General features: G+C 40.4%; 2 protein-coding genes across 2 annotated transcripts; one reads left to right on the top strand and one right to left on the bottom strand.

Moving 5' to 3' along the window:
• Positions 1-1,753: 1,753 nt before the first annotated feature.
• On the bottom strand, positions 1,754-2,515 carry LOC125229343 (lysozyme-like). Its single transcript, XM_048134165.1, has 3 exons — positions 2,302-2,515; positions 2,060-2,218; positions 1,754-1,976 (listed from the first exon to the last, which is right to left on the bottom strand). The coding sequence occupies exons 1-3, from the start codon at positions 2,426-2,428 to the stop codon at positions 1,846-1,848; spliced, it is 417 nt and encodes a 138-aa protein (XP_047990122.1). The 5' UTR covers positions 2,429-2,515; the 3' UTR covers positions 1,754-1,845.
• A 6,022-nt stretch (positions 2,516-8,537) lies between these two features.
• Positions 8,538-9,321, top strand: LOC125231085 (lysozyme-like). The gene is made up of 3 exons (XM_048136434.1): positions 8,538-8,735; positions 8,817-8,975; positions 9,054-9,321. Exons 1-3 carry the CDS (start codon positions 8,609-8,611, stop codon positions 9,182-9,184), a joined length of 417 nt encoding a protein of 138 aa, XP_047992391.1. The 5' UTR covers positions 8,538-8,608; the 3' UTR covers positions 9,185-9,321.
• The last annotated feature ends 2,675 nt before the right edge of the window (positions 9,322-11,996 follow it).

Raw genomic sequence — 11,996 nt, 5'->3', positions numbered from 1 at the left:
GGCTTGTTGGAGCGTGCGGAGGGTGTGGATAAAGCCAGGATTCTTGCAGTGTCGGAGCCTGAGTCTGGAGCGTGGCTTCACGCACTTCCATCACCACACTTGGGCACACTACTGGATAACGACTCGGCGCGGATTGCGGTAGCTCTTCGCCTCGGCTGTGCGGTGTGTGAACCTCACATTTGCATCTGCGGCACTATGGTGGAGAGCAGCGGTCATCACGCGTTGAGTTGTTGTCGGTGTGCGGGGAGGTTCCCGCGGCACCACGCGCTTAATGATATCGTGCGGAGGGCGTTGGTGTCTGCGAATGTCCCTTGCGTGCTTGGTCTCTGTCGCTCTGATGGGAAAAGACCAGATGGGTTGACGTTGGTTCCTTGGGAGAGGGGAAGGTGTTTAATTTGGGACGCAACGTGTGTCAACACTTTCGCGACTTCGCATATAGGCCGTACCGCGAGATTGGCAGGGGCGGCGGCTGAGTTAGCTGCAGCTCGCAAGCGGGAGAAGTACGCGGTCCTTGCGAACTATTTGTTTATCCCGCTTGCAGTGGAGACTACCGGTTGCTGGTGTGCGGAGGCCAAAGTGTTTTTCGGGGAGGTGGGAAGACGCTTGAGGGAGAGGGGTCTGGATCCTCGCTCTGGGACCTTCCTGATGCAAAGGTTATCCATCGCGGTTCAACGCGGTAATGCGGCAAGCGTTATGGGTACTTTTGCATCGGGAAGCTCACGGGGGGGCTTGGTAGGTTAGATTTTTATTTCTGTGTGTGTATTGTTAGGTTAGATCTAGATTTTAAGTTTATGCATGTTAATTATTTAAGAGTAGCTGACGTTTATAGCATATTATATTATTCATAGACAAATTCAGTCATGCTTAAAGTTCTATCAGACTAATTTTACATATTGTTATAAGTAATGAAAATTTAATTCATTTATGTACCTATTAGAGTTCATGATGTGAGAACCAGTATCTTGTTTTAAATAGACTCAGGTTCCAATATGATAAGATTCAGGTTCAGGTTCCGGTTCAGGTTCTTGGCGTCTTGTGTGGCGTCCATGATAATATTGATATTAATGTAATGTGAGTGCACTTCGTAGAAAGCGTCGGGTATAATGGCAATGTTCTGCGCTTCATCGGTATCTCATTACCCGGTCGGTTTACTGTGAAATTGCTACTAGCAAGTAGGTAACAGTTCGACGCAGTGAACCGAGACATAGGCTACACTATCGTCGAAGACATTATTGAAGAATTGTACAATACATTTGTATTTTGAATGGACATAGTTTTCATTTTGAGTTTGGCTTCGCCAAACTAACATCTGCAGGCTTGCACCAATTTATGGGATTGGGTTGCCGAGCAACTCCTAGGCGGACGGTTATTTTGAACTAACCTAACCACAAAATAAAAATTTTGAAACAACCCCCGACACAGTGGACAGACTCATGAAACATGGCTAAGAACACTCCCGACTAACTCAGCTTTCAAACAAAAAAAAAACTAAATCTAAATCGGTTCACCCGTTCGGGAGCTACGATGCCACAGACAGGCACACGTAGACAGACAGACAGACAAACACGTCAAACTTATAACACCCCATCGCTTGTGCGTCGGGGCTTAAAAAGAAAGTTATGATATGTAAAAACCAGTCATTGAATAGCTAGGTGAAGGTGACGCTGACAGTGCTTTTATATCACCGGAGGCTTCGACTAGATATCATAGGTATATAAGGTATATTGCAACAAGCAAATAGAAAAGGCCAAAGGTAACAAACTTAGCTCTTTTAATCTTAAGAAACTAAAAAATACTTATTATCGGTTCTATGAAATTGAGATGTGTCTCTAATATTCTGAGCATCTAGCATTTGGAGATGTCGGGCTTGGCGCCCTGGCAGTGCGCCTTCCAGGCGGTCCAGCCGCCGAAGCCGTGGCGCGCGAAGATCTTCTTCACGCAGGTCGCCGCCGCCGTGATGTCGTCCGTGCGCAGCGCTGCAACACACACACACCCTCAATAACCAACCTCAGCGAATACTTGGCCGTTCAAACATCTATGGCAATCTATGGTAGTTTACCTGCGCAGGAGAGGTTGCACTCGAGGCCGGGCGGGCCGTCGCGCGTGCACCAGTAGCGGTCGTTGACCTGGAACAGCCCGTGGTCCCAGGAGCCGTCACCGTTCAGCTTGCCGATCGCGTCCGTGCGGAAACCGCTCTCCTTCTCCACCAGGCACACCCCTGGAAAAAAAAAACATCAGGCTCCATGTTACAGATGTACGAGTTTTAAATGGTAGGTAAAATTATGGTGGCAGTGTACTAACAATCTCTCATCTCCGACTCAGGGAAACCTTGCTTCCTTAGTTCGCGGACCAGCTCGCATTTCTCAAATTGCTTCGCTGCCGCCATCGCCACCAACGCCCCCAAAACTACCAACATGAGCTTGGCCATCGTTCAATAAATCACAATGAGTTCAATAGAAGGTAGAGCTCTTTGCAACGTTTGCTGGCAGTATGCTTGAACAGACGGCGGCATACACTTTATATAGGTGTTCCATAGTTTCCTGTAGGCTTATCTCGAAGTGATGATACATCAGTAGGTTTATACGACGTGCCCTGACGTTGCTTTGTCGTAAGCCGTGACGAGCTGTTAGACACAATGAAAATGAACGACTATCGAATGTAAAATAAGCCGTAAATAATTTACCCACTCATAGAAAACTGGCTAGGGTTTTTCATCTATGAGTAAACTTTAACATTACCTAACCTATTTTCACTAAGGGAAAATAGATTGATAACTATTTCCTCTGCCAGTTAGAGTCTAGTACTCTTTTTGTATAAGTAGCTGATGAATACTAACTGTAATCTCTAATAAACACGAACCCGAATATACATATAACCTCTTTCTTTTGGGTGAAGAAGTCGGGTAAAAAACCGCTTTACGATTTCATAGAATTAACAACAAGGGTTTATTTAAGGGCAAATTAGATTTTCTGTATGCAACGCAACTTCACATATTATCTACAGGATCAGGATTAAAAAAATGTTCTACATACATATAAATTATATGCATAATGCATATGCATATATTTTTTGTCATTAGGTAATATTGGTATACTTTATTTATACTGTTATTATGTAATACATACTTACGATTAAGTTATAATAATAATATTGTACCTACTTATGATAAAAAAAAGTTTCTAAAGATGCCAATGTCCTATCAAGGGTTTGTGTGATTAGCAAATAATTATACAACGTAGCAAACAAATTGCGAAATAGGTACTGAGGTACTGATTTACCTTAGCAGGCGTGGTCTGCGGTTTCACCTTTATTTGTTTTTCATGTTTATTAATTGATACATAGTAGTTCCTAACCGAACATTGCTACTTCTACATTATCAGTATCACATCTCGGACTCGGACACGGCGATCAAATATAGGTATGAAAAAGGCGCGTTCCTGGCACTGGCGGGAGTGGCCATGGCCATACTGTACGATAGTAGTCTTTATTATACTGTGACATTATATTAGATAATAATTCTGTGATTTAGCGCACCGACCACCGACTTCATTTTTTTCCGCGATTTCCGGGTTAGTCCCATAGTAAAACTTACTTAGTGTGACTTTACCCCCTAAATTATTGTAGTTGTGAAAAATAATCTGTATACAAAACATTGAAAGTCTTATTGGACTTATTAAAATATTACTAGAATAAAAATATAAAAGTTATATAAAATTAACCCACCCTGGCACTTTACCTACCTACCTACATTGGAAAATAAATTATATTCGCTTTCCATCATAAAAAAGGGTCTTTGTGCCTTAAGTGCAATAAGGACATTTTCATCTGAAATTCCAAAAGAAATTCGTCCTTATTGCAGGTGAGGCTTATGGACCCTTTAGTTTAGGCCGCATAGGTTAAATACTGAATTGAAGGCACGCGCATCTACGATAACTACAAATTGTCTATTTTACATACACATTTGCAGCACAAACGCGGTTATTTATTGTAACGACTCTACATATTTGCTGTAGCCCAGTCGGTAGAGTCTGTTATGCTTAGTACTTATTCATTAAATTAAAAAAAAGCTTTACTAATTATTGTGACAGGAAAAAATTGCTGCTTTGTAAAACATCGTGTACCTACTACCTGTATCAAAGAGTTCAAAAGTAAGGTTAAGGCAACTCGTATAATTTGGACTGAAAATTTTTGTTCCATGCGCCTTGGTGGAACGCTACAACGCGATCGGTTGATGAGTTCGCATCACGCGCGCGAAGGTCGCATTCGTGCACAACGGCGTCAGTAACACCACTGCGTTGGTAGCATTTTTGACGCCCGTGGGCCGCGTCCATACGAAGTAATATATAATTCAATGGCCTGTATGCTTCGCTACTTCTGATTTTCCTTAAAAGTGTCGTCGGTTTCTTTTGTGATTCATTTCTCCGTCCTATATTTTATTTACCCATGCCCATGACTGTAGGTATATAATAAGTACTCTTGAGAACGCATTTTCTTACGGGAATTTTAAGTAGGTAAATAATTATGTGTATAAAATATTTTTACCTTCCTTAAACCCAAAGGTAACTAAAGTATCGGATTGATTAGAACCATACATACATACATACAATCACGCCTGTTTCCCAGAGGGGTAGGCAGAGATCACGGATTTCCATTTACTACGATCCTGACAAACCACTTTCGCTTCACACACTTTCATAACATTTCTCATACACGCTCGTCGGTTTCGAGTACTTCTGACCTGGCCTCTTTGCAATATTTCCCCGATTTGATCAAGAAAAGTTCGCCTAGGTCTTCCACTACCAACTGACCCTTCCACTCCTTTTTCATATACTTTCTTCGTTAATCTCCTCTCATCCATCCTCTCTACATGCCCAAACCACCTTAACATACCCATCTCAATCTTTGTCACCACATCTACATCCACTCCACACTTCTCTCTTATCACGCTATTTCTGATCCTATCACTCAACTTTACACCAGCCATGCTTCTTAACGCTCTCATTTCTACGGCATTCACTTGACTTTGAAGTCTTTTCTCCCACACCCAACTTTCACTACCATACATAAGTGTAGGCACCAAAACTCCTCTATGCACCGCCAGACGTGCTTTTTGCGACACTTTCTGGCTGCCCATAAAAGCGTTTAGTGCTCCATTCACTCTATTCCCAGCATTCACTCTCCTTTCAATATCTTTTCCATGTGTACCGTCCCTTGTAAACAACGTTCCCAAATACACAAACTCTTTCACTTGTTCCAAACTTTCATTATCGATCTCAATTTCGCAATCTGTCATAATCTCATCTCTTTCAAATACCATTACTTTCGTCTTACTGACATTCATTCTCATTCCTTTCCTCTCGAAGGATGCATGCACTCTTGTTACCATCAGTTGTAACTCCTCGGCCGACGACGCAAGTAATACTAGGTCATCGGCATATAGGAGACATTTGACCAGTAACCCTTCCATTCTCAACCCACAATCATAATCTTTCAGATCTTGCAAACAACTATCCATGAATAAATTAAACAGCCACGGCGACGCTACACATCCCTGTCTAACACCCTTTTCGATGCTAAACCACTCAGTGTATGACCCGTTTATTCTCATGCAAGCACTGGAATCCTCATAAAGAGATTTCAGTGCTTGAACGAGTTGACTGCCTACTCCATACATGGACACTACCGACCACAATTCATTCCTCATCACTCTATCATACGCCTTTTCCAAGTCCACGAAAGCGCAATAGACCTTTTGACCTTTGGCCAAAAACTTTTCGGCTATGCATCGTAAGGAAAAGACTTGATCCGAACATCCCATACCCTTTCTAAATCCCGCCTGTGCATCCCATACTTTCTCGTCGGTTACTCTCACTACTCTCTCAATCAACACTTTCGCATACAGTTTTCCGACGATGCTGAGTAAGCTAATGCCCCTGTAGTTTTTGCAGTCCAGTCGTGAGCCTTTTCCCTTGTAAAGAGGAACGATGACGGCCTTGCACCAGTCCTTAGGTACCCGGCCGGTACTGAAGCACAAATTGAAAAGGCGATACAACTGACTCGCTACAATGCCCTGTCCAGCCTTCAGCATCTCGGCGGAGACCTTGTCATATCCTGCAGCCTTACCTGATTTCATACCTTTCAATGCTTTCACAATCTCATCCATGCTAATTTCATCCATTGATAAGTTTCCATTCAAACCTGAGGTTAGCATATTTGCTTCCTCCCTTTCAAACAAGCTTTCAAAATACTCCTGCCATCTCTTTAGAATACATTCTTCCCCATTCAGCAAACTTCCATTCGAATCTTTCACCGATTTTAGCTCAGAGTCTGAACTCTTACCTCTGGCTAGGCGAACGGATTTCCAGAAGAACTTTATGTTCGTCTGAAAATCTTGCGACAATCTTTCATCCATTTGATCATTAAGTTCATCTTTCTTTCTTTTAACTAATTCTTTCACACGCACTTTCATACTTCTATAGTTATCCTTCGCTACATTCACCTCATCAAAAGAGGCTTTATGGGCTCTTTGATTAGCTCGTGCTGCTAACCAATCCCGCCATAGCTTCTTCTTCTCACATACCGCCTCTTGCACTTCCTTATCGAACCACACATTCTTCACCTTTCCTCCTTTGTTCCTTTTACTCACACCACACACTACCCTAGCCACACTTACAACTTTATTTTTAAAGTTGCTCCATAATTCATCAATCTCATCTATATCATCCAAACTTTCAAACTCATTCTTCAATTTACTGACGTACTCTTCACTTGCGCTTTCTTCTTGCAAACATTCCACTTTTATTCGGTCTAAAACGCTAGGGGCCGCACGAGGTCGTGATCGCCACCCTTTGAACAGACCACTTATTCGGCACATTACCAGGAAGTGGTCAGTATGGATACCTGACCCACGATACACCCTAGCGTCCAGAACATTCTTCTTCATTCTATCATCCATCATGATTAGAACCATGGCTGGTTATGGCCATGTTATGCGCGTACACTACCTATAGTTACCTAAGGTACAGCGGGGCAAATCTCGACTGGAGGGCAATTGTAACCAATCCATTTTCTCCATTATTATACTATAGTGTTGAGTTCTACATGTATCCCTTGAACACGCCTACCATATGTAACCGGTGTACACTCTATTTAATAATGCAAACATTGTAAAACATGGAAAAAATGGACTAGTTACATTTGCCCCCAGTCGAGATTTGCCCCGCTGTACCTTATACATATTATGGAATACTTATAGAATGTTCTTTATGTAAAATTATTTTGGCCTTTATAAGGAGTTGGAGACTCGGGAAGATACATAGAAAACACCCGTGACCCAAGAATAAATCACTGTGCTCGCATTATAAATAAATGCCCTTAAATACCGGGAATCGAACCCAGGACCGACGGCATAGCAGGCTCTTTTAAAAATAAGCAATGATTAGCGTAGCGAGCAATGTTTATATTGCTATATTACATGGCTAGCTAGTTTACCATTCGTCCTTACCATCAATCGTATCAACTTTACCTTCTTCGAGTATATGTAATTAAAACTTAAAGAGCAAAGTTGTTATTGAAGACAAACCTAAGTAGGTAAATCCATTTTATCTTTTTAGGTCAAGTTTCGTATGTAACATATCAAACATATGTAATTTGTAAATCAAAGATAGAATGAAATTTTAAGTCAAAGAGAATAGTTATTTGTTTTACAAGGGGGCAAAGTGAACCTTCGTGCCTTGATACCCTCGCAATGCTCAAGATTCCACTTTTTGAACCACTCGCTACTCTCGCGGTTCAATATTGGAATCTTTCGCTTGCTCGGGTATCAATATTAGCACGTGCGGTTAAACAAACTTTGCCACCGAGTGAAACACAAAATTTTTCACCACACCAACACTAATGAAAATATGAACTGTAAAACATGAAAATAAATAAAATACTTCAATTTATTTAACGTTTATGATTCAAAATCATTATTTATACGTGAATTCCAATACCCAGCTTTAGACATCAAGTTAAAATTTGTATGAAATTACTTTGCACTCTTGTGGATAAAATGCAATTTTGCAATCTGTTTTCGAATAGCAAAGAAAGCCTTTATCAGTTGGTGTGGTGAAAAAATTATTACACTTTAAACATTGAGATGTTCTTGTTGTAGGTACCTATATGTTTTACTGTGTAAAAAATACTTTCCGGGTTCTCTTTAAAATATTATGTGATATTTATTATGGAACTATCAAGGTGGTCTGATTGGCTGACTAAGATACGGTACGAGTTTAAATTAGGTACACTAATTATATAATTAAAGATTGTACACTATGCAGAGAAATCTTCTTTGACCCAATTATTTCTGAAGACAAAACACATGCATCATAAACACGTCTGTCTTTTGTTTATTGTTTGAATCACACTACGTCATGGCCTTTCAGACGCTGCGACATCCATAGGGCTTACCGAACTATGTTTCACTTCGAGATAATAAGTCTATAGGGAAACTAAATACCCTATATAAACGTATGCCATCGTCGCTTCAAGCACATTCTCAGAAACCACCGAGAAGAGCTGTCACTTACCTTCTGTTGAACTCAGTGTGGTTGTAGTATATCGAAAGATGGGTAAATTCTTGCTAATTGTGTTAGCGGCGTTGGTGGCGCTGGCAGCGGCCAAGCAGTTCGAGAAGTGCGAGCTGGTACGAGAGCTGAGGAAGCAAGGTTTTCCCGAACCCCAGATGAGAGACTGTAAGTACACTCATGGTACATAGTGGTACCCTCGTACTTCATTGTCTGTTGTTAGTTTCTTATACTACGATGTGATTACAGGGGTGTGCCTGGTGGAGAAAGAGAGCGGCTTCCGCACTGACGCGATCGGTAAACTGAACGGCGACAGCTCCTGGGACCACGGGCTGTTCCAGGTCAACGACCGCTACTGGTGCACGCGCGACGGCCCGGCCGGCCTCGAGTGCAACCTCTCCTGCGCAGGTAAACTACCATAGATAAGCCATGTTTGAACAGCCAAGTATTCGCTGAGGTTGGTTATTGAGGGTGTGTGTGTTGCAGCGCTGCGCACGGACGACATCACGGCGGCGGCGACCTGCGTGAAGAAGATCTTCGCGCGCCACGGCTTCGGCGGCTGGACCGCCTGGAAGGCGCACTGCCAGGGCGCCAAGCCCGACATCTCCAAATGCTAGATGCCATACCTACCTTAAATAAGACTGCATAAAATATTACGTGCGTTCTGTATTGCACTTTTCATTGCATCAAATTTTCAGTTTATTTATTTCCATAAATGTATTAAATTTTATGTCTCATTAAATTACGTTTTATTCATTTACTAGTGTGGTTTAAATTAAGTATATACATACTTATTTAATTCTCTAAAGGAATGTTACTTTTACCAACACGAACATACCTACACTTACCTACATGCCACAAAAACATAATATATTGTTTATCATTCTAACTAAATTGAGATGTCAAAATTTAAATTAATTTCAAGTTATTATTTTACCTATACATCCTACATTTAATGTAGACGCCTACTATTGCAATCGCTACTTACATAATACTACATGCACTACAGGCATTATGAATAAGTAGGTATTTATGAGGCGTTATTCCACGCAACAGGATAATATCGCTAGTTAAGACATCAACACGAGTTTGAGACAATATCCCCCATAAATTGATGATGTGTATATCGAATGAGTCAATGTTGATATTTTCAAAGGAAGAAGAGAGGTCTTTGTCGGCGACAGGTCATGCGCGCAACTACAACAAAAGACTCAATCTTGAATAACACCTAGGGATTGCAGTACCGGTACTGTTCTAAAGAACCGGGATTTTCGGTACCGAAGCAATATGGAACCGGGATTTCCCGGGATTTTCGGTACTTTCGGGACTTGTCAAATTTTTTCGCTTTTTCAAATATATCAACATATTTTTTATCATTTTTCATCTTTTATTGATATATTACCATAACCGAACCGCACCGGCTTCGCTCGGCGTATTGTTTTATCTGCCTTTTTTTATTTCATAGTCATTTTCATAGTGAGATTATACCGTGTAACAACAACAAAAAATCGTGAAGAATTCTGCAACCTACTACTACTTCTATCTAGCTATCATAGGCACCAATGGTTAACGTTGCAATACATTGCTCCGATTAAGCGATCTGCCATTACTGGGAGATGTTTAATCGCTTAGTAAAAGAAATAAGACAAATACTATTAAAGAAATATAATAATTTATTATCGACCGGCAGTAAAACCTCACAAAATTCCCCAAACATGTTATTTAAATCAAATAATATAAACTCCAGGAAACAAAACATTGGAGATGGTGCACTATATTTTTGCTAGTCAGAGGGATCGTTCTCGAGAAAAATTCTATGGAATACCGTAATATCACAATATATCTAAACATCTTTTTAAAAGTTAAGCATGTTTATAAATAGTAGTTATCATTAAAAGTTAGACATAAGCCATTGCCGAATTTTTTTCTAGACCTACATTTATGTATCAGAGCGACAGTTCTACCATACATTATATTGTTATAAGTCAATGGGTACGTACGGGCAGGGTTTTCGATTGAAGCTCTTAGCAGCGAGATTTTCACCGACTTTTAGCACATATGTCATGTTTTAATAATTAATTTATAATAAGAAAACCTTAAACATTCCTCAAGAATCACTCTATTCATACATAGGTGAAAAACGCATAAATATCCGTTTGGTAGTTTTTGAGTCTATCACAAAATTCGCGAACACGGTTTTATAACATGCAGAGAAATGAGTCAAATGAGATTGAGAGAGAAAACATAAATACACAACTTAATATAACAAACCTTCACCAAAAATACAAAACTCGACTACTGAACAGGCTAGTGGGGCTAGTTAGGGTATCGCGGTGGCTACGGCTGCCAGGATGCCACTGCCACACGCTATTTAATAGTGATTAAGCGCGTGTTACTGTACCTACGCCTATTTTTTAACTGTTTAAATAATATAAACAGAAATAAATAAATTTTGTAGCAAAAAATGTCACTAAAAAATATTTCCCGAAAGTACCGGGATTTTTTAAGTTGATTTCCCGGTTCTTTGCTTGGCCAAAAATCCCGGGAATTCCCGGTACTTTCGGTACCGGTATTTCCCGGGAGCAAACCCTAATAACACCGACCTAATACAAACTCGGAATAGAACAATAAGTGTGTTAGCGCTTAAGCTAAGCGATATTAGCGACAATATTTATTATATATCCTAGGTTTCTAAATCTAAATGAGTATGATAATGATACTTCGAACCTTCAATAAGAGCGTATTCGCATCTTAAATTCCGGCAACTCACTTGTAACTCAGGCACGTGTCTAAACTGTCTATGTAAAACGCTAACCAGCAAGACTCTGTGTTTGTTTGTCTCCTATATCATACCTACCTCATCATTATCATCATCCTCCTTGCGTTATCCCGGCATTTGCCACGGCTCATGGGAGCCTGGGGTCCGCTTGACAAAATCAAAATTTGGAACACTGTAGGTAATCGTACCAACTTTCTCGCGACTACCGTGCGGGGCACATATATGATCGATGTTCGCGGCGTTCAACAAGTTAGATAATAAAAATAATCAAAAGACGAATATAAGCGAAAGATAAATCTTACTTTTTAGATGCATCACAAACCGGAACAATATGCAACGAAAGCTTAGGCTAAATCCAGATAATTTAATTCTTAGAACAACATATCGAAGATACCGAAATTTTTGCAATGGTCTTATAAAAAAGCTTAAAAGAAAATATGACAAAGATAACTTAGTTAACTCTAGCAAAAACTCAAAGACGCTCTGGAGAGCAGTCAATAATATAACAAATAGGAAAGTAAACAAAAAACAAAATGTAGAACTACTTGAAATCAAAAATAGCCCTATAGAATCGCTAAATGAAGTGAATCAGTATTTTTCGAACGTTGGAAAGTCTCTTGCTGAGACCATATTATCTTTTAATAGTGTTA

Source organism: Leguminivora glycinivorella, chromosome 1 (genome assembly GCF_023078275.1).
Source record: "Leguminivora glycinivorella isolate SPB_JAAS2020 chromosome 1, LegGlyc_1.1, whole genome shotgun sequence".
Taxonomy (NCBI): Eukaryota; Metazoa; Arthropoda; class Insecta; order Lepidoptera; family Tortricidae; genus Leguminivora; species Leguminivora glycinivorella.
Note: the sequence above shows the minus strand (reverse complement) of the source record. Positions and strands in the feature narration are given on the sequence as shown.

What these genes read in the sequence shown, in the direction of transcription:
- LOC125229343 (XM_048134165.1), bottom strand. Translation starts at nt 2,428, where the DNA reads ATGGCCAAGCTCATGTTGGTAGTTTTGGGGGCGTTGGTGGCGATGGCG. An exon ending in TGAGTCGGAGATGAGAGATT is followed by an intron (nt 2,219 to 2,301) that starts GTTAGTACACTG and finishes TTTTTTTTCCAG; the next exon opens with GGGTGTGCCTGGTGGAGAAG. An exon ending in GTGCAACCTCTCCTGCGCAG is followed by an intron (nt 1,977 to 2,059) that starts GTAAACTACCAT and finishes TGTGTGTTGCAG; the next exon opens with CGCTGCGCACGGACGACATC.
- LOC125231085 (XM_048136434.1), top strand. Translation starts at nt 8,609, where the DNA reads ATGGGTAAATTCTTGCTAATTGTGTTAGCGGCGTTGGTGGCGCTGGCA. An exon ending in CGAACCCCAGATGAGAGACT is followed by an intron (nt 8,736 to 8,816) that starts GTAAGTACACTC and finishes ATGTGATTACAG; the next exon opens with GGGTGTGCCTGGTGGAGAAA. An exon ending in GTGCAACCTCTCCTGCGCAG is followed by an intron (nt 8,976 to 9,053) that starts GTAAACTACCAT and finishes TGTGTGTTGCAG; the next exon opens with CGCTGCGCACGGACGACATC.